The sequence below is a fragment of the Triturus cristatus genome, chromosome 8 (assembly GCF_964204655.1).
Source record: "Triturus cristatus chromosome 8, aTriCri1.1, whole genome shotgun sequence".
Taxonomy (NCBI): domain Eukaryota; kingdom Metazoa; phylum Chordata; class Amphibia; order Caudata; family Salamandridae; genus Triturus; species Triturus cristatus.
This window is the reverse complement of record NC_140591.1, coordinates 981,402,749-981,426,535: the sequence shown is the minus strand read 5'-3', so window position 1 is coordinate 981,426,535 and position 23,787 is coordinate 981,402,749. Positions and strand designations below refer to the sequence as shown.

Sequence of the window (23,787 nt, the reverse complement as noted above, 5' to 3'; positions counted from 1 at the left end):
TGCACTCAGCTGTAATTTTGTGGTGGAGCAAAAACTGATGCACTACTATAATGGTCTGAATGAGACCTGAGGGTCAGAGTCATAAAAGCATAGTCATATAGTCATGATTAACACTTTTAATTGGAGCTTTGCAACTGGACCTCTACATGCATATTGCAATTCACAAACAGGTCCTGTATTTAATGGTCTGGACAAGTTGACAGAGCAATTGCTACACAACCCCACCTACCACGCATAATGAAGTATTGGGTGCATGCCCATTAACATTCATTTTTCTTTCAATTCGCCTTAAACACCTGCCTCTGGACCTTTTGACCCATGGGCAAAAACCTGCAAATTGAAAATGCAATCTGCGAAATTACTGTTTACAAATATCACCAAAATTGTTTGACAAAACTTGTCGCCCCTTCCTCATTTTTCATTTTGTCCTGAAAAAATCTAGAAGGCTAACACGTTAAAATTGTTTGTTATATTGCTGGGTATACTATCCAACCTAATATGTTACCCAGCAATGTCATAGAAAATGGAGCATTACCTTCTGGAACTTTCTGCAGGTTTCTGAGAGTCGTTTAATATCATTTGTACCCAGAAATGACAGTATATGTACAATAAGATTGTCCGGCATCCTAACAAGGAAATCATACTGTCCCCGGCACAGGTTTAACGTATATTCCAATGTGTGTCGGCCAAAAACCCTTTGAATTTGCTCTGCAATAAAAAAGAAAATTAAAAGTTCAACAAATATCTCAATGTATAATAAATCTGAACAGGTAAACTAGTGTAACTAACTCCCATCACATGCAGGTGATGCAACACAAACATTGACACCATTTTCTTTCTGCATATTTAAAAAAAAAAAAAACATTAAGCACCCATTCACAAATGTAAATGTATACATATACATTGACTCATGTGTAAATATACTCTTATACCGAAGAATAACTTTACAACTTTCTCCTATGCACCATTTCCAAGAGTAGGTTTAGACTTACATATCTTCTCCACCCCCCCAGTTTAGGAGGTGGAGTATGCTACAACATAATGTACTACCTTAAAGTTTCGACTAGTAAGTATTTAACTGTATTTTACATTCTGCACACTTGGCAGATACCTCTGGTACCGTGGCAAAGACTTCAACATGCGGAAGTGAGGCTTCCACATGGAAAGAAATAGGAAAATAACTTGCACATAACCCAAATCACACACACCTGACACCTATTCACTTACAACCACATTAATACTGCCCACATTATATGTTAGGCTTTTGTACTATTCCTGTTCGTTATCTTGCAGCTACCAAGAAACATATTCTGCCTTAAGGATGGACAACCTACTCTCACATCTGAAGAGGATGGGAAATTTCACTGAGGAGGAGACTGCTCGTGCAGTGAAATTTGTGGCCAAGTACTACAAAAACATACATAGATTGTCTCCATTCAGCCCTACTGGGGCCCAGAAGGCAGCATTGTGGCAGAAGGTCACTGACTCAGTGAATGCATTCGGGTAGGGAGAGGTTTGAACCTTTGGGGACATAAAGAAAAATGGTAAGGTGAGATGAGGTGGATCATGGAGGATTTCTCCAGGATTCAATTGGCTATTGCGCATCTTGACCTTGTGTCCATCTCACCCCTCAAGGAGGCTGTCCTCTCCACAATACAACCTCAACTGCTATACCAACTGCCTATTGCAGACAACGCTAGTGTGGTGCCTTGTAAGATTGTAATTCCCTCTTTGTCAGTACAAAATATTCTACAGTCACTGACCCAACTCTGTCCTTCGTATATACCTACATTGTTAAGCACACATCTCACAAATACCTCTCAAACACAGGCTCTAACATATATTCTTATATAAGTTTATATTAAAGTTCTTTACATATGTTTTCATTTTTATGCAGTCACTCTTCAGAGACTATCAATTGCTTCAACTGTGGCACAAGTAATTACAAATGCAGCTGGACAACACAAGTGGCTTGTCAATCTATGCAACACTACACGCAAAGTTTGGGGCTTATTTACAAGCCCATTGCGCCACCTGTGCGTCACTTTTATTGACACACCTGCAGCGCAATGGACTTTCCCATATATTGACAAGGCCATGTAAAGTCACCCTGCGTGACTTTTCAAGGCCTTGTAAATATGTTTCTCTTTCATGCATAACTCTGCTCAATGAGTGTTGCTGTGGGTGTTCCCACGCAACATCCATGGAACTTGACACATTCCCAAGAATTCTAACACTCCCCAGGGGAGGCATAAGGAGGCGCAATGAGGAGAAATATTTTTATTTCTCCTTGGTTTTTCCTCTTTCATGCATAAAAAGAGGGAAATGGCTTTAATGATTGTTTTTGTGCAGCAAGGTGTCCTGCACAAAAACAATCATCTCCTCAGCGTAGGCACCCTTACAAAATGACGCAAGAGTGTCTGCGCTGGTGCACAGTTGCTGTTTGTATCTCAGTGCAGGGGAGAAGGACAGGAATGTGCCATATCTTGTAGATACAAAAGGAACAGATGATGGACGGAATGCTGAACCAGTCATACATTCACCCCCAGTAACAGATCTGGGTTAAAGCCATCGTTTTTTTGCACGCCACGCCATTCCAGTTTAGACCCAGCCATACACAAATCAGTCTTGCCCCTGCTCCCTGTGGGAATAGGCCAGCCCGAACTGCCAGACCAGGGCCTCCCTGGACCAGAACAAGCATCCTAGGACTGATTTTGGGGTTTCACCCCTCATCAGCCAAGCTAGCTTGAATATGCTGGCGTAGTGAGCTAGGGACCCATTATACGTACCTATTCTTACTATTTTCATGGCAAAAAAAAAATTTCTTCAATTTTTCAATGAAAATTATGAACCTTTCTTTTATTCTTTATCTAAATTAATGTAAATGTTATACTTTGCAATATATTCACACAAATAACTCTCCTTTGGAAATAGCAAAAGGAAAATAAATAAAGTCTTCTTTCAGAGGGCAGTGACGGCCCGTGTAGGGCGTTTTACCGGGGCGGTGACGTGGTGCAGAGGAGGGGCAGGGTGGGGGTTGCAAAATGCGGCATACGGCCGAGTTCAGGTAAGTTACGAAAAAAATTAATAAAAGGAATTTCTTTGCGCGCGCTGCATCGCAACATGCGATGCAGCACGCGCAACGAAATTTGTTTTATTTATTTAAATGTGTACTTACCTCCGTTCATCCATATTCCGGTGTTTACATTTCCCCACCCTGCCCCTCCCCCGCCCCGCCTCACTCCCCACCGAATTCCCTCCACGGACCGCTACTGATCTGGTGCATAATCATCTTGTTAACCTTAACTTTTCAAGGTACTGTCTCTTGTTGAATTAGCAATCTTACATTGTATCCATTAATTAATTCATGGTTACTGAATCTCCTATAGTGTAAGTAGTCTGCTATTTTCTTTGTTGCTAATTAGGTCCTTATTAAAAATTCACAAGAAACAACTATAGCAAACCATTTCATCCATTCCTTTTGGATACAGTGTCTTTAATAATCTAATCCACCACATTTTCCGTTGTGACAGTTCCCTTTGCGCATTACCTCCTCTTTTGGATTGTACATTTTTCCCCTAACTTGATACTTCAATTGGTTGATTTTTATGTTTCATAGCCATGAAGTGGCTTGCTACTGAGTTTTCATTCTTGGTCTTAATATCTGGTGTTCTGAAATTCTCCTTGTCACCATCCTGGTTGTTTGGTCCACGTTTCTTCACATAGGCATCTAATTAGATATACAACATTACTTGCAATACACATTGGCAATTTTTTTATTTTGATTATTATTGCAGTTTTTGGAAGTTGTATTTCCTTATCTTTTATTCCATTAATACATGGCGCACCATATTCTTATGAAATTGTGCCTTTTGTTTTGATGTAAAATATGTCTTAGTTAAAGCTTTTGATATATCTGCTCTTAGAACCATCTGTTGAATGTTCCTCTTCTTTGTATACACAACCATAGGGTGAGAATTCCACTAGTCGTTCAGCTGTCATTGTTTTCCAAAATATTCCATTTTTTTCACAATCTGTGTCATTTTACTACTTAGGGCCTGATTATGATGCCGTAGGAAATGGCTCCAACGTTACTACGGCTTCATAATTGCCTTTCCGGATTCCTTTCCGACCGACTTCGGATTTCCGAATGGCTTCTGACGGGCTAATAGAGCCCGTCTGCTATTTGGAAAACCTCCAGTAATCCCTCCGATGGCTCTTTACGCCCGAGGGATTACGATGGCAGATTCCCACAGCCTTTTTTGCTGGCCTTTCCGACACATAAAGGCTGTGGGAATCCCACTTTGGGAGCCCGCAGGAGGCCCCCATGGGTGCAAGGCCACCAAATAGCAACCTAGGTGGCACCCCTGTTGATCCCTGCACCCCATGGCAGACACCTTGAGGTGCCTGTGCCTGCCACGGGGTGCAGGGATGAACTGCACCTCAGATCCTTACAATGAGAGAATGCATTCCGCTCGGAATGCATGCTTCCATTGTAAAGAATAGGAATGTGACCGAACAGTGTTCGGTCACATCCTAATTGCTGGGTTGGTACCGATGACAGGAGGTCGTTCAGTGCCAGTTCCCAGACAATGTCGGAGAGACTCAGGTCCGTACGACATCGAAATCGGGGCCTTAGTCTGGAATACAGTATTACCATTTTCACACAACTTTGAGCCACTTTTTACTAGTTTTGTAACGCTTTTGATCTATCAATTGTCATGATTTTCAGTTTTGCTTTTTCAATTACAGCTTGTACATAAGTTGTTTTATAGAATGTATTGCACACTTCTACTACCCATATTTGATTTTGTTCCAGAGCCATACTGTGTTGGATGAAATGTCCCCGTGTGGTGTTGGCGCTAACTAGTAACGGTCCTTTTCCACTCTGTTAGTTATTATTATGGTGCTCAAGGAAGGAGGAATCATCCACTCCTCCAAAGTTTTGATTTCTGGAGATCTAACTAACAAATACGGATATGTGTACAATTGTTCCTGATCCGTTCTAATACTCATTGGTCTGAATAATTGACTAAAAGGTAGGTTGGTCAACGTCTTCGGATGGAAACATCTACAGTCTAATACATTGTTTTAGTCACTCACTTTTACATATAATTATTTTATGACATATATTTATCTCCAGGTCTAAAAAGGTTACTTCGGGTTGTCCAAAATTCAGTGTAAATTTGATGATTCCATGATGGAGAAGTGTGGAGAAGTGTGGCTCACTGGTTAGAGTGGCAGACCCTGATGCAGAGGGCTGGCCCGGGACCAGGGTTCAATTCCCACCTCGGCAGCTCTTGGATTCAATTTCCCTGGACCTGATAATTCTCGCCTCAGTGCCTATTCTAATCATGGGTCCCACTGTGCAACTCTGGGCAATAGCTTGCTTAATCTCCACAACGCCCCCCACAGTGCTAGGATGCCTGGCTTCACCTTGGGGGTGCCCAGGAGTGGACATCTCACAGGAAAACCAGGAAGGGTTCCACAGCGGTATGAATACAGCGCTACGAAACCCCGGGGTAGAAGTGCACTATATAAGTACATTTACATGTGTTCAGATAATTCCCAATTATTTTAATTCATTCTCTGTGCCATTCCATAGACCTAACGCGACATCACGATTGTAATAGGTGGCCTTTCCGCTAATGGTTTGATAGTATTAAATTCTCTTCGATATGGTGCATACAGATGTTTGCATATGTAGGGGCTATATTACTGCCCATCAAAACTTCCACTGTCTGTAGATATATTTTATTCTCAATTATGAAATAGAAGTATTATTGAATCATATGGAACTTTTGTATTAGGAGACTATTTTTCATCCAACTCTTGATGTTCTAGAATCCATGTTTCCACTAACTCCTTTCCTTTCTCACATGAGACATTTACTTTAAGTTTTATTACAACACATGTGAATAGTCTGCACCCCTCGACTGTTGTACAATCATTTCGTTTTTGTAGTATGTCTGTTGTGTCCTTAATTAGGCAAGGAATCCATTTCAACAGCTGTTTAAGATGTTTATCTAGGTATTTTGCAGGGGTACAAAGCAGGAGTATGACTGTCATAGTGGATGGCTTGTCTGGTTCCAATGTGTTTTCCATACCCAGTATAGTGCTGGAACCAATCCTTCTGTTGGAATTAATATTTTCTTTCATAATTGTCAATCCATATATTCTGGTGCACCACCTCAGAGTTTCTATAGTCTTTTAATTTCCATGGCCTGATCTTCTGGAAATGTACATATTGTTGTTCCTCAATTAGTAGCTGAATATTATCAGAGTGCCATATCTTGTCCATTAGGGCAATGCCCCACCCCTTTATCCACTTTTGCAACCACTATTGCCTATTCTTTGGCTATGTTAGACTTGGCTTTCCTGTCACGTTGTTTACAATTTGATTTACACTGTTTAGGTGAATTCAGATTTTCTAAATGTCCTATAACACTGCTTTGTTTTTTTTTAATAAATCTCAATTGCCTTATTCTTCTCCTTGTATTAATTTAGGTTTACATTTCCTCTCTCTATCCAGCTTATCTTGAGGTTGTTGTGAGAAAAATGTTTTCCATTGTAGTTTAGAAATAAATGTATACAGCTGCACTTATGTTTCAAATATGCTTGAATTTTAAGTTGGATCAAAAGACAATCCCCTATCTAGCATGTTTTGTAAGGGATTCAACGTCTGTTTTCATTTCCCTACTCCTCTGACTTCTTCCCAAGCTTGGTCTAAAAAAGGTTATTTGAACTTGTTCCCTCTAATGGATTCTGTTCTGAATTGTTCTGGATATTCCTCTCTCTATGTGTGTTAGTCCTTAACTGATTTGCCTATGTGATCAGAGTCATTTCAAGACACCAGCTCAACAGATCTTTCGATTTGATCAGCAGTTCTCCTCAACAGTCACTATTTTTGTTTCCTTTTTCTAATTTTGGAGTTTTTAAGAAGTTTTAATTAAAAAAGATAGTGATCCCTGAGCTCTTAAGATTTGTCTTTCCATTTCTTCTTCATTTGATACGCCTGCTTTTGGTATGCCAGTTGACTAACCTCCTCATATGTGTACTTGGCTAGATTTGATGGAGTTGGCTCTGCTTTCCGAATTTCAAACCTTGTTACCCTTAACTATTGGCTTTCCTCTTTAACTGCTTGGATTTCGGAGACAAATCTGGTCCTTCCAAAACAAGGCGGTTTTTGTGAGGATTACTCTGTCATAGATAACTGTTACTCCATAGAGCCCTCGGTGAGGAAGTCAATGATGGGAACTTGACCTCTTTGAAGTTGCTTCGTAAACCTCTGTGCATTATTTGATTTGTTGCATAAAAAGAGGAAATTGAATAAATGTGTTGATTGTGATGTTTCTTGGGGCTTTCTTGGCAACACACCTCGCATACTTCAAATTGGGTGCAGTGGAAGACAACCTTGCTGGTCTGCCTACCAATGTTCTCCTGTGTGCAACAGATTAAAGCTAGCACGCTTGCTGTCCCCGGCCTTGATTAGTTTAAATTATGGCAGATCTGCTTAATTAACGCAAGAAATACTATTCTTTTCCCCCAAAATGTGCAGGCTTAATAAATGCAGATGACCTGGTCGTAATGGACCACGCACCAGGGAGAAACATTCTAACTAGTCTTGGAGGCTGGCAGGAAGCCATGTAGGTGGGGTAGAGCCGGTGGTTTCCGGCGCTTGGCCCCAGCACGTAATTGTCAACGCCAGCGCTTGTGACCATTTGCCACAAGGTGGCTTGTCTGGATAATTTAGAGATGACCATAGCAACAGTTAATTATTAATTCAATAAACATTAAAAATTACTATTACCTGCCTCCCAAACCATTCTTATAGCTTTGGGGGCTTGCAATTGTCTGAATTGTCACACTTGTTGGAGTGTGATGTTTAGCAGTTGTGGTGTTACTATCATTGGCAACGCTGGCAGGGGCAATCTGTGGTGCAAGCTGCAGTTGCCTCCTGACAAGAGTCCTGGCACTTATTGGTTTTACAAATTAAGTACTGCCCAAACTGCATTAATATGTTGGATCAAAGAACAAAAGATTATGGCACAGGACACAGTGCAGCTTTAAGAAAGATTTGTACAGTGATTATGGACTAATCCATTAGTGTGCTCTCACTCCCTTTAAAAACTAGTACTGGGACAATCCGCCTGGTTGTGTGTCAAAGAAATGAATGGGATTATTTTGTAGGGAAGTTTTTGATTACCCTAACTCTAAATTTCTTGGGAGGGGGTTGAAGCATTTTCCCCTTCATGGAATAGTTTGCAACATGTTTAAGGTATGAAGTACTTAGGTTCTTCCTGGGCATACAATTCTCTTTTTCAATTTCAAGCAGAGCAATAATAATTTGTTAGAGCAACGGGAAATATATATGCTCTTTAATCTGAAAAAGTAAATGTTGTCACATTTCGATAACCTTCCTGTTGATTTTATATTGGCAACATAAGACCTCTGTATATTAAAAAATGTATGCTGACTTATTCCTCTTTAATTAATGTATTAGCGCATATGTGCTCTTTAAATTTGGCAGTCAGCCTTGTGTTTTCTTATGGTTATATTATTTATTTTAAGTCGTGAACTTTATGTAAATGGTGCTTGTATTTTTATTGTGATTGCTATTGTTTAAAAGTCATTTTGTCTTAAGAACTGTTACTAATATATATACATTATCTACTGGCGGTCGCCAGTAGATAGTTATAGTTAGGACCGTGTTTCCATAGGAAATCTGAAAATTCTATTTTGAATAACTTTGGCGCCGGTTGACGAATCCTCGCGAAATTTTCAAAACTAATGGGGTGCTCTGCTCAGCTCCTACCCTGAAAGTCTCGGGGTGATTCGTCAAGCGGGGGCTGAGAAAAAAGGGGGGTCCCAAAACGCGTTTTTCCCATGCATTTTCCCATAGGGACCTTTAGTTGAAGGTACAGCCCGAACGGCTGAACAGAATTACTTGAAATTTGGCAAAGAGGTATTCCTCAGGTCAGGGATGTGCCTCTTGCATATATGGTGTCAATCTGTTCAGTAGTTCCTGAGAAAATTGCAGTTAAAAGTACATAAATATCTATAGCCGCGCACCTTGCGCGCACCATGCGCGCACCGTGCGTGCACCCTAACGTGCGCGAGCGTAATTCTGATTGGTGGTTACATGACAGTCAACGTTCGAATCGGTCGAAATCAGGAAGTGTCGGCCGCCATTTTCTGTGTTTTGGTTGTGTGAGAGTGAAAAAGAAAGTTGGAGAACGTGAAAAGGGGGCAGGGTAGGGAGTTCATGACCCCCTAGCCTTTGTCAGGGGGTCCCTGAAGGACCCCGAAGGATGAAAAAAACATGTAATTTTTTTTTCAAAAAATCGCGGGGTGTGCGCACGGTGAAAAACCTTACAAAAATAAAAATAAATAACATTATAAACGAGCCATTCCATATTACAGGATAGAGTCAATCTATAACTATATACATAGGTAGTTTATTGTAAAATAAATATATAAAAAATATAATAATACATACATAACTTAGCATTTAAAAAACCTTACAAATTCACTTAAAAAACCATAGGTTTCACACACGTTATAGTTAGGAATTAGCATTTAAAAAACCTTGCAAATTCACTTAAAAAACCATAGGTTTCACACATGTTATAGTTAGCTGGACATTTCACTCGTAAAAAACCAATGAAATTCCACCGTTATAGTTAGTTCAGATAACTATAACTTGCGCCACCGCCACTCTATCACAAGGATGATGTCATCAGTGATGCCACTGACCATGTCATGAGTGATGTAATATGTGACGTCATGAGCAGTGGATTGCGGGCGCGCGAGTTATAGTTATCAGAACTAACTATAACGGTGGAATTTCAATGGTTTTTTACGAGTGAAATGTCCAGCTAATTATACCATGTGTGAAACCTATGGTTTTTTAAGTGAACATATATATATATATCCTACCATACATAATCTAACTTGCCTATCCCACCATGCCTAGCTACAACACCTACCTACTGTACCCCACTTAACATACCTACCTAACTACCACACCTCACATACCATACCTAATCTAATATATATACTATACATAAACTACCATACCTAATTTACCATGCCTAACCTATCTCTACATGTGCAGTGGATATATTTTACAGGTCTCATGTGATTGCAGTTCTGTGAAAAGGTGGCAAGTCATGTTTACGTTGCATTTGACAAAAATGAAGACGTCATCAAACACTTCTCTAATGCATTTAAAATAGAATTTGCAAGGGCTGTACCCGGAAATTAAACCGTTTGGCTAAACAAACACAACCTGGACATATTCATCACATACTTCTCACATAGTAACCTTGTGCACTATAACACTAACAAATGTTCACAAAACATTTTACAAACTAATATGCGCAAAGCTTAGCCCTTTAAACTCACAATGAACTTCAAATAACATAAGACGAATACCAAACCGACAGTTTTCACAGCACCTTCTTTACCTCAAGATTATAAAATAAGTAATGCCTTGGGATCAATACAGAACACAATTAAATGAAGAGGTAGTTTAGTTATCTCTTCATAAACGTCTTATTTTTGTTGAAAAAATCTATATTTATGTTTTTAAATCCAAAGTCAAAGAAAATCCAGCAAAAAAATGTATACTGACTAATATGTGTCAAAAAAAGTTTATACTATTTAATATACCTTTTACATAACATGTATTTCTTCTTTTCATAATATATATATAGACAAATTATACATATATATACATATTTATACTTTAAATTTACATTTTACACTTTTCTCCTTGCCCTATTAATCAATGAGGATGCTTTCAACACTTTTTCACACCAGCATTCCTTTGAAACGAAGATCACTCTTCTAAAGAAACTCAAAGGTCTATTTATTTCACCATACACTTATTGAGTATTCTTTTATCTATTTGATCTTATTTAGATTCAAACGGGTGTCTTCAAATTATCTGTCGACGCGTTTCAGCCTTAATCATTTCAGGCCTCTTCAGGACTAGGGCAGTTTACCTCAAAGCATTAACATTAAACAAATTACCCTACAGTTGGATCAAGTTTAGCACTTACAAACACTTCAAACCTACTGCAAAAAAAACATAAAATAATAAAAGAACAGCTACCACATTTCTACGAACACTGTCACTCGTCCCTTAGTCTCTTTCTACTTTAGTAACTTTATGCTTCCGTAGAATTACAAGATTTTCACAATTAAATTAAACAAATCTATGTACTTGTGTAGGTTTCGACTTAGAAACCACACCTTAATTTTTTTCAGATGCTTTTAGAAGGGTTACAATTCTATTTAATTATTTCGAATCCAATGTTGTATATGGATATATAAAAATTCAAATCTATTGCACAACTATATAAAAATATAACACAACATCCATCTCTTTTAACATGTTCTTCAACAAAATTAACAATTACAGATGAGGTATTGTTACACATACCGCAGAATGCATTTTAGTTGTCTGATATATACCTCCTTTTCCAAGTTTTCTTCTGGAGTATCTAGAGTATGAGGGATCTTATGGGTAACCGCGGTTGTCGGCATTGGATTCTACATGTATCTGAATTTACAGCATGTTCTTCTCCCAGAAAATTTGGGCAGGTTTGATCTGTTGAAATGTATTAATGGGAAGTGGTGCGCTGTTTACCACAGATCTCGGCATTCCAAAATCTGAGCAAATAAGTTTGCACACGCATCGGAATTTACCTTCACTTGTAATAAGGGTACTGGACTTCCTGAATAATTATGTCTGATGCAGGTATATCTGCATTATTCTTTGCTTTGGATGCTTTGGCCTGTGTAATCCATGTTTGATTTTGTAGTTGCTATGCAGGTTTAGACTGGGACAAAAATTGGGCCGGGCACCAAAATTAAAGTGGCCTCAATTAGTGAATTGAAAGCTAAAGAAATGGCCAACGTTTGCAAATAGGGCAGTTTTGAACATATAAAGGCACGCTGTATAACTCTTTTGCAAGGTATGGGAGACTGCATGGTTTTGTATTTACTGCAGACAATGTTTTAATATCAGGGAAATGAACTCTAAAACCGGCCGAGCAGGCATTACACATTCACACAAACACATACTGACCTGTCCGGCCAACTTGTCGGACACTGCCTGATTGCCCTGTAGACCATCCAACCGTGTTGCTATGTTAACACTTAATAAAGAAGTTTGAAGAAAACAATGTGACTTCTGGACACCCAACCCTAGTCCAACTAGTCCAACTTGAAAAAGTGTCATCTGTGACTATCCTGAGCGGCCTCCTTTATTAACAGACTGTTGATCCGAGTGCAAATACTGCTACCAGGACACATATTTGCTCACTTGAATGGCCAGGACTGATTTTGAAACTGCAACAAAAGGCCCTCAAAAGACCTCATAATAACATAGGTAATTTGTCAAGTCAAGTGTTTAGCAGTAAATCATGTTCCCTTACGCACCAATCAAGTATGTCATCCACTCAAAAGGTGGATGCACATATGGAGGAAGAGGCATTAAACTTAGGCATACCCTCCTTATGTAGAAATAATCAAGGAAGAAATACCAGGGCCTTAATCAAGAAGTTCTATTGGAACCTGCAGGTTATAGTGGCATACTTCAACATAGGTGATTTTTCCATACCTAGGTAGGTAAATACAACATTGGTGGACTCAACCAGAGCTAGGAGTTTTTACAAAATTAAAGACTGGGTTATAGGAGGTAAACAGATATGTCATACAACTATCTCAAGGTATACCCAGGGAAATATCCTTTATTTATCATGTACCTCATATATGACTAAAAATTCATATACCTCAGACATCTGATGAAGTACAATAATTCATCTATTCAAACATTCGTGCCAACATGTTTATGCCTTGTTAAAAGCTCATACGGGTTACTGCCCTTCATTAGGGCTCCTACGGTCCCTACCTATCTACACCCTCATGCAACCACATGAGGCCTAATGCTCTCAAACCTTTTGCTTCTGTCTTCTTCAAGGCAGATCAGGGAAGTACTGCCCTGTAGTTACACATTCGTTAAGCGGATGTGCCTGTCAGTGCACCTATAGTCTGAACCGTCTGCCAGTTGCTGAAAAGGTAACTGCCGCAAAAACAACACATACTTGCAATTATCTACTTTATCAGTTCTGCAAGAAGATGTGTTTTGCCTAAAGCTATGAGATGTACCTGCCTGCTGTCTTCTAGAAAGAATTTCCATATAGGTATTTTCCCAGGACAATATTCCATATGATGTGATGTGATGGATTGAATACGTTCACTGGGTGATTCAACTTTGATTGCACATGGCTGCTGTGTTCTAGTCAAGGTTTTGCCCTATTTTTCCGGTAGAACTTAGTTTATCTGAACCCTCCAGGGACAGGACCATTAGGGGGCGCATCTGGCATGTGGCACAGTGTTAGGTATCCCTTGCAATGCTACAGAGAAGAGAAACAATGCAACCGATATATAAATGTCCTACATTTTGCATGAGAGTATTTACAATCTGTCATGTCCTGGCTGTGAGATAATACCTATCTGAACATAAGTTGCAGGCATCTCACTAAGTCTGCCTCAGTTCTAATGCACAGTCAAAAGTCTAAGGGCTTAATTCATAAAGGGCAAAGATTTTAGCACTTGTAGGTTTTCGCCCATGCTGTGGCTTGTATCACATCCTACATGCAATTCAGAGGTCCTGGGCAGAGAGCTACACTCATTAGTAACAATATGCACCCCACTCCCTCAAGTGAGAGCGTGGAGGACGTGCATAACTTGAAATATATCTGTAATGCTGCTACTATTAACTTTGGGGGATGTTTTTTAGTGCTACGATAGACAAGCATAGTTCTACTTAGCTTTTGTGATGAATGAAGGAACACCAGGTAGGTTTGAAGAGTAGAGTAGTTTATGTCCACAAAAGAGAAGCCTATGTCCAGCATGAAAGATGACCAGAAACAAACATAGGACTGAGGCTAGACTAACCACACTACATTAGCATAGGTGGATATATCCGCCCATACCTTAGTAAATTGCATTTGTGAGTATGTATAGTAGTACTAAAGAAATACTATTTCACATAGTCAAAAATGTCATGCGCCAATAGCACCCTAACATTAAATGTAATGGTCTAGCATATAAGTAGCATGAATTTTGATCTTGATGACCTAGCAGAAGCAATAGGCAAACTATAACTGCTATGGTGGCCATGAGTTCATATTTTGAGTTAAAGGAGTGTTGTAATAGCATTCCGAAGACTATAACATGAGTCACAATGAATTGGGTAACAATAAAACATCTATTATTTCAGCATCAAGATAACCTTCAGGGTATCTTATTGTCAATATGATGCCACTTGAAACCCTTCAATGGAATGCAATGCTGTTTTTGGCAGCTACCCAACTATAATTCTATATATTATAGATAACTTCCCATGAGTATAAAATGAGTACCCTTCAGTTGAGTGACAATAGTTATCCAGTATTGTATCTTTCATAGATTCACATTCTTAAATCTTCCCCGTGGTCATGGTGGGAGTCCCATGGTAACAGTAGTAAAAGCAGTGCTAATACATAAGCATTAAGAACCACATTGATAACAATAGACATTGCTAGCCCATTCACATTGTTTTAGTGCATCCAAACTTCAACCTATCAGAGAAGAGACCCTGAAGCACTCATCCCCTGCAGAGCCACCATACCATATCAATACTGGAGAACCACAGTGTACAGGTAAGTAACATGTTTCATATCTGTTATTTGAGCATCAAGATACCTTTCAGGGTAACCATGTGCTTCAGAAAGACACATTTTTTGTTATGTTTATGTTATGTTCTCAGAACCCGCTTGTGATAAGACAACTATTACTATTATCATTATTTATTATAGGTTATTAGTGATCTTAGTTAATCTTCCCCATAAAATGTGTGCTGCCTGAAAATCCTAGAATACTGTGACGGAGGCCATCCATTTGTGCGATGTGTTTATCATACACAAATGACCTACTGCCTTCAACACACATGCAGAGTTCTTGAACATTCTCCCAGCAGATTCTCTGATTATCTCTGAGAAGTGATATTATCGCTCTTGTTTATGGATGCCTTGTTTGAGCCTGTCCTACGTCAGCGCCAGACAGGGAAAGCACTTAAAATTTATTTGGTGCTGGCATGTGGGAGCATGATGGAAAAACAATAGGGGGATATTGAAGGGCGACACAAATATTTGTTTCAAAGAAACCGGTATGTTGACGAGGAAGAAATACTTGACGTAATAATGGTAGAATGTGACAAAGAAAACACAATACATAGGAGGTATATAAGAACGGAAGGGGGAGGTGTATATTAACCTGGCAAATTTCATTTTTGACATTATAAATATAGTTTAAAAAAATACAAGAATGCAAAGTGCTAGTGACTAAAAAGATAGCACTGGCTAAAAGTGTCACACATGGCATTAAGACAGCTATGACCACAACAAACACGTTGTAAAAATGCTAAAACAATAGCAGGGGAATCATAATGCCAAGTATTGGGTAGAATGATAGCAAACATTAATAATTTGATTTTGTAAATGCAAACGAAGTGGCGAGCAAAACGACACCTTATACACAAGTATTGAAGGTATGTAGGACACTTTAGTGTTGTGCTACTTCACACCATCCTAATCTCTTCCACCTACTAAATATCTTTTATTGCAATTAATAAAATACCTCAACTGTGCAAGAGCATTGCAAGTTAACAGAGTTTTGTGGACTTCATAAATGCACTTGGCCTGTGGGCTTGTGCCTCTATATGATCACATAATTCCTTAGTAACTTACAAAATGCTCAAACATCAGAACTCACTTGTTGGTCAGAAAATTAAGGTCAGTCCTTAAATGGATTTAACAATAAACATTGTATTAATAACTCAGCAAGTGTAATAACTGCATCCTCACATTAACACTGGGGTCATTTTTAGATCTGGCTAGACAGTACAGCTTTCTTCCTGAGGTTTTGGCATACATAGGCTATTGGCGATTTGGTTATCATTTCTCCTGCTGGAGTTTGCTTTCATTGAAATGCATAAGTTACATTGTTTACAACATGGACTATTTGGTGACTGCAGAAGTCGCCTTGAAAGAAGGCTTTCTCCTCTAAAAGAAACCTAGTATGCATCATAAACCAAAGCTTACTTAAAATATAATTTAAAAACATAAGCAGGTAAATGTAATATACTTTAGACTGTGTAAGGTTTTGGTTCGGAAACACTTCATGAATGAAGATGACCGAAGACCTGATCGCGGCACCAGATTCCCCTTGTGTCTTGAATCTGCCCCTGTAGACACCATGGCGACTCTTGCAAAGTGCCTTTGTCTCCACCTGCGCTCACATCCAAGAATTTTTATGGGCAAACAATGAATGAAAATATCCAAATCTTTTAGTTAAATCAGTTCTGTACTTTTTGTTTATATTCGTGGGGAAGTTCCCGATTGGATTATTCAAAATAGTTTTTCAAATTCACTTTTTTGAATATATGTAAACACATCAATCTTAGTTTCTACAAATTAAATATACTTTTTGAAAATAATAACGCAAGTTCACACCCTAACACTTGATTTATACTGATCCCAAATATTTAGAATACCTGCCTCATGTGGCTGTCAGTCATGGATTGTTGTCAACAGTGTTTATTGCGAACCACGATTGACAGCTCTTGCGTTGAGGGCAAGGCTGGACATTTTTTTTTTATTGAAAGTGAAAAATAAAAATGCACTTACCACCGCTAGCTTGCCTCCTCCGGTCCTCGTGAGTCCATCGGCGCTCTGACTGCAGCCATGGAATTCTCGACACAAATCCAGATGCTGCTTTCATGTTGCAAATGAACAGCATGAGAGCAGCGCCAGGATTGGCTGGAGAAGGCTGCCTCGACGTTCCTTGAGGCAATGGGGGCCTGTGCCTGCTCTCCACCTAGTTGTCATAGACAGGTGGATGGAGAGGTTTGCACTGCACATGTCAGGCTGGCCCGTTGTATGACAGCCGGCCAAAATGACATGCGCAATGAAAACTGGTGGAGTGAGCACCACTCCCCTGCTACCAATCAGCAGCAGTGGCTTCGCCCCCAAACACAGCTCTGCTGGGGAATGGGAATACATTTATTACAATTTCATTTTTCACCTTTGTGGCCGCACTGGCAGCAGGGGGGTGATGCTCCTCTGCACTAATGGAGGGGCCCCCGCTGCTCAGCCACCTCCCTTATCCTCTCATATCCAGCAAAGGGAATTCATTCTGTTGATGAGAATAAATGTATCACTTTTAAAAAGCGAATGCTCCTTGAGGCGTGTGCATGTTGTGGAAAAGGCAGCTGGTGCAAGTGGAGCTGCAGGCATAGCAGCGGATGTGGCCTCCTACAGCTTCCGTCCCCTTTCTTCTTTTTCGGCACATGCCTTTGGGAACTCACAGTTCTCAGTCTCCAACTCTGCAACCTCAATGGAACCTTAGTGGTTTTTGGTAGTGGTTGTCTTGCTGGCCAGCATTACGGAGAGAGGAGCATGCAAAACTAGAACCACAGTGGAGCCCGCAGCAGCCCCTTCCTCTCTCTGTCGGATCCAGCTGGTCTGGCACTGCAGTCTGAGATTGCATCTGAAATGTCAAGAGACCACACAGACACAACAAATGGCACACGGAGGGCTTGAAGGTGAGCCCGACATTTATCACCACTTTGTCTGCCTATGTGTAGGCATCAGTTGGTAATTGGCTAGGTAGTTAAGATGACCCGTATTGCTAGCGCAGGCCAATATTGTCCCCACTGTCACAATCAACCTTACATTCCAAACTCAGATAGACCAGCCCAGGTTTAGTATGAGCATTGATTCTAACTCATTTTTAACTTATGTTTAACTTGTTCCAGTCCGACTATGTGTGACCTGACTTGTCCCACTTATCCTAACAGAATTCTAACTTAGTTTTGTAACTCATCTTACTTCATACCCCTACCTAATGTTAATTTACACTTGTTCCAAAGTGTACTAAAAACATACTCTAAAACCACTTCAAAACCTTTTTAAAACAACTTGTTTAAAACACTCCAAAACTCCTGAACATCTTGAATCCACAATGGAGCAAAGGAAGGAAGGAAAAAAAGAATCATTTCACCTGTTAGAAGGGAGAGGCAGTAGTGCAAGGTCAGGCCTTCTTTGCAGGGTTCCACTTTATTGACCAGTAGTTGAAACAAAGGCAGATTACTTTTCTGCTCCTTGGAGGAGGACATAGGTGTGACAGAAAGACCAAAGATACATTCAGACGTAGGACTTACAACACCTGCCCCGTAAGATCACCAACCACTAGTACACCAACAAACTCAAAGCAAATGAATCATGCTACACTTGCTGGCACTGGCCAACTAAACCTTTGCCCCATAGCAACCCAAGGCCAACTGAAAAGACTATCAATACTGCAGAGCACCCCATTATGGAACAGAGTACGAGCTCTGGAGACAGGCGAGCCTAAGCGCAGCAGAGAAGGGACAATTTTGACAACATCAGTCACATAGGGTTAATCTTCCACTGTGCAATCTACCCCCATGCAAATGTTCCTGGAAAAGAGTGAGCAAGAAGGAGGAGATCAGAACAAGAGCTATAGATGACTAAGATGCTCAAGAAGGAACAACCATTGCTGTCATTATAAGCTCTCTAAGTAGTACTATGGAAACTCAGAAGCAAAGTACAAATAACAGCAGGTTAGTGTAACAGGAACAGAGAACATTCTGGCTCCAAAGAGAAACTTCCAAAGGGGCTAGATGAAAGTTCACACACAGCAAGGGCAGCAACATCTCCCATGCACAGCAAGCAGGCAAGACCAAGCATACAGTTAGCAAGCTTCAGCTCCAGATGCAACTAAGCAGAGGCAGTTCAATCAACAAGACCACTTCAAGAGACCCAACATAAAGAGGAGATGCCTGATAGCGTTCTAATGACATTTATAAGAGGGAGAAGTTTAAAGACCTGGAGGATCATCTCAGTAGGCTAAAAGATCAGACACCTGTGTCAGAGCTGTTGAGGGTGCATTTGACCGGGTTTCTTTAAAAACAGGGTCAAAATTAGCAGAATTTTGGATGCCGAGTATATCCTCTTCACAGACAAACCCCCAGACTAAATTCACAGTCTCAGATTGTCAACACAGCAACTAATACAGATCCACTATTGCCATTAAATGAAAAGCTGATGACAGTATGCACTCAGTGCATCATTCCGCAAGCAGAACAAATCAAGATAGTCAAACATGGCACCTAGGAACGAATGGTGTTCTATGCACCATCACATGGCAAAAGTAGGAGCCCCTGCCAAGCAATAAAAAAATCTAATGACACTTGGGTGTCAAACAAAATCATAGGTCTACACTGTAAATTCTAAGTCTAAAATTCCCCCAGTAATAGATAATATGTGTACCTTGGTCGAAGACAAAAAGTTGGTAATCCATAAATGTGTCCAATACTGCCAATGTAACTTAATCCACCCATACAAATGATGGTTCACAAACCCCCTGATCTACAATCTGGTGGAAACTGCATGAAGAATACCCCATGCTCCAATACTGTTACCACATTTAGGTGATAATATAATACACTTATATTTAAAGAATTGCATCAGGGCAGCACTAGGGCCAGATATAGGAAGCCTTTTTTGTTCATAAAAGGTCTGATTTGCATGTCCATTTGCAACCGCAAAAAGGCCTTTTTGCAATGTATGAATGCCAGATTGTAATGTGGTAACACATTACTGCATCGCAGTTTGTGTTTGCGACTAAATAGATATTTGAAAGGGATGTGTTAATGGAGTACCTGCCAAATACCGGTTTGGTATGGGATGTATCGCTTTGCAACCTTAATCCAGTCGTAAATCATTATTCTTTTACCCACTACGGAAATGTAGTGGTAACCCATTTGCAGATGGAAAAGGGTCCCCAAGGAACCTTTCCCCTTTGTGAATGTTGGCAATAACATTTTTAAAGAGTAGGCAGTCATCTCATAGGGGACAACTGCCTACTCTTAAAAAATGTTACTTAAACTTTTTTTTTTTAACTCACCCAGTTTTTTCTTTGAGGAAAACGGGTTGCAATGAAAAAAAAATTGCTTTATTTGAAAATCAATCACAGATATGGTGGTCAGGTGACTTCAGGGGGCCAAAATCCCTGTGATAGCTTTGATTCATAGTGGGTCGCACTATGAGACGGGCCTCATTAATATTCATGAGGAGGTCGAATTGTGACCCACTACAAATCGTGTTTATTGCAAACTGACCTGTTAGTACATAGGTCGGTTTGCAAAAACAGAATGGATTTGGTAAAAGTCGGTGTACATTTTTAAACTACTTTTACCAAATCCATTCTTAATACAGAAGGCCCTAAATGTTTTTAAACGTGCAATAATTACCCCAATGATATTAGCTTATACTTTAGTATACATTTTAAAGCTACCCAACGGGCAATCTGCAAACACACCGAGTATGACATGTGGAAATGCTAAAACTGTCATTCCCCCACTACACGTTTAAGCATTGGATGAAGGAACAATGGGAATTATTTCATAGGAACTATGGCTCACAAGTTAGTTAGGTGATCTTGTACATGCAAACATGATAGATGGCACTATCTGCCTTACAAATATATGCCAAAGCTGTTAAGGTGCCACTTCCAATTACTTGAATTCAGGGTGGGTGTAGATTAGAATATTAAAACCAGGGATATAGGATTTGCCACTGCTGGCTGAAACAGGAGGGGCAGACAAGATTTCCATCTGGAAAAGCACACAAGAAATATTACCTATATGTTACTCTAAATTACCTAGCAGGCTCTGGTGGGACTGGAGGGACATTTTAAGACAAGCAAGGGGTGTGCCAGCGATATGCCATGGTCAGCAAAATACAGTTCAGAGATTAGTCCTGGCTAAAGGATCCTTTACTTTTATCTAGAGTGCTAAGAGAAAAGGTCTCCTGAAGGGTCATACCGGTCTAAGGGCAGTGACGTCTGGCTTATACCAAGTGTGGTGAGTCGAGTAGGTACAAAACATTATCTTACTTTTCTAACTTGCTGCGCGACGTCATCCTCCCTCTGGTGTCTTCTCTCCTCCTGGAAGTTTTGGACCAGAAAACTGCACTACCCAATCCTGGTGCTGCTCTCACAGCATGAGAGCAGCACCAGGATTGGATAGAGCAGGCTCTCTCAGCTCTCCTAAGAGCACTGGAGATCTGCAATTTCTCTATCTCAGCTGTCTAAAACTGCTAGGTTAGAGAACTTTAAAATGCGCAAGACGGCCGGCCAGAGACATGCACATTTTAAAGCACACAGCTCCCTGCTGCTGCCACTCAGCAGCACTGGCCCGTCTCGGCCAGACACTTAGTTTGGGACGGGTTGCTGAAAAATAAAATGGTAATAAATACATTTTATTACCATTTTATTTTTCAGCTCTGGGGCTTGTGGGGCAACACTCCTCTACTTCAATGGAGGAGCTGCCCCTGTCTACGAGGCAATCAGACAGAGCGCAAAGGGTTGGTCCAATAGATGAATAGATCAGTGTATGGGCTGGGTTCCGGCTGTTTTGATCACGAAATTTACCTGCAGCAAGCCAAAATGCACCTAGTCTCCCATACCTTGAAGAGGCGTCAAGGGTGAAGCCCGTTTGCCCAGACATGTCGGATGAAAAGCAGCATTGTGCGTTTCTGCTAAATGAGCAAGGCGAGTTTTCGTTTGAAATATCATCGCTGTACAACAAAGGAAGGTCAGAGTTGGCCTCTCCTTGAAAAAAAAAAAACATTCAGTCCTGTGGACGGATAACTGCTATCGTCGAAGCTCATTCAAAAGCAATTAGTTGTTTACCGACATTGAGCTGTGGTTTTTTAGCTTCGGTGAGTGATGAATGGCTTTCTTCAAGGACAGCACTAGGTGGGGTGGCATCGGAACTGTAGAACTGGTCTCCTGAGTGCATTGAAGAAATATTAGCAACCACAACATCGTTAATCATTGTAGAGATTGCGCAAACCTGGCCAAAAAGAATTCAAATGAAGAATCAGTGGTCAGGCAACTCTTACATTAATAGTAAAAAAACATTAAAAAAAAAAAAACATGGTTTGATCCCCCATTCAACCTTTGATGCCAAGCTCACATTTTGTGTTTGTTTTTATGTTTTGATCATGTGTTTGTGAGCCAGTGGCATGGCTTTAGATGGATCAGATTTAGGGATTAGAAACTGAAGAAGGCTAGAGGAGGGCTCTTTACCTAGTGTCATTTACACATCTCCCCTTCCTGCTCAGTAGAAATAGGAAGCTTTTGTGAGACTAAAAGATGGACACGGGCCCAAATGGTGATGGCGTCAGGGAATGAAAGCATCTGTGAGGCCACTTCCGCTACCGCGGTCATCATAGTGAATTGACACCCTTAGTTAGGCCTGAGTAGGTGCTTGTATGGTTAAAATAGAACTCTACTTGGCCGCTTGTGAAGACAATATTCTGCTTTATTTTGCCAACAGTAATATCTTGAGGGGGGCTTCAAATGTGGTAGCAATAGATGTTGACACAAAAGTAAATGGGTTGGGCGTGGAGAAATAGGCAAAGAAAAAGGTGCATTCTCGGAAGCTAATTAGGGGTAGATAGGGTTAGAAGTTGCTACACGTGGCTTGTCCTTTGGGACCTCGAGCATCCCCTGAGCTCAAGGTTAATGAATTCCAGCAGCACAGCTAGACAGTCATCATGGGTTGGAATATTTCTGGTTATTTTCGGTATGTCCTTCCAGTGCTAGTCCTATCATATATCAGCAACAAACATGAAGCTGTTGTGGGTTTAAAGGAAGAGCTCAACCTGTGGATGTCATTAGGAATGAAGAATGTGTCACTACTGCTACACCTCACATTAGGTAGTTTGTGGATTTATATAGCACGACTTATCACCGGTGGGGGTATCCAGGTGCTGTCCATGGGCACAGGGAGATGAATTGATTTCCCGGAATCACAAGATGATGCACCAACACTGAGACTCAAACCCGGATCCCTAGCTCCTGAGTCGGCAGCTCGGGCCCCTGCCCCACATCCTTCCCTGTGAAACACAACTTTATAATTACAGCAGCAGAGACCATCATTTCCACGCTGATCTTGGAATTTACAGTTTTGCCTTCGATTCAGAGATTATCAGATGATTTAAAATTTTAGTTGAGTAGATGAATTTAAGTACATATACCTTATGGTTCCTCTTCTTCAATGACCCTTGTCTTTCCTTAGTAACCCATAATGATGTCCTTAAATTCCAACAGCTTAGGACTCGACTCACAAAGATCAGTATAATAAGCTGTCATGGTCTGGCACCATAGAAGCTGTAGGAACCTAACAGACTTGGCTGCCAGTAAAATAAACTGACCAATATAATGGCAAATGATGATATTTGATCCAGGATGAGGCAACTTTGGTTTCTGGCTGGGACGGGGTCAATGGTGCATAAGCACCGATCATGCCACTTGGGATGACTCAAGCCATGTACAGAAGGTTGTTCAGGGTTCTGAATATACCTAGTGTTCTTTTTCTGCACAGACTCATTATAACTGCAATTAAATGTCTACCAACATGTATACTGTCTTAGTGTCCCATGTGGTGCTTGGCATCCTCAACACTCTTGCTGCCATTCTTCGCTATGCATATAGCAGTGTACCACCTCTTTGCACCTTCAACGCACCATTATGAGAATCAATGCCACAATCTCCTGCATTTCTCCATAACTCCTGGAATTCCCATGCAAAGGATAACAGCTTCAACCTAGCAGATTAGCTCCTACCAGAAAATTACCA

At 40.4% G+C, this 23,787-nt stretch overlaps 1 protein-coding gene across 1 annotated transcript in view; it reads right to left on the bottom strand.

Annotated features, from left to right (window-relative positions):
• LOC146805315 (F-box only protein 36-like) overlaps window positions 1–23,787 on the bottom strand; it is a 191,161-nt gene that overhangs the window by 11,042 nt on the left and 156,332 nt on the right. Inside the window, exon 3 of the mRNA XM_085620491.1 lies at window positions 536–708. Within this exon, the coding sequence (XP_085476617.1) occupies window positions 536–708 (173 nt within the window). The remainder of the gene's footprint in view (window positions 1–535; window positions 709–23,787) is intronic.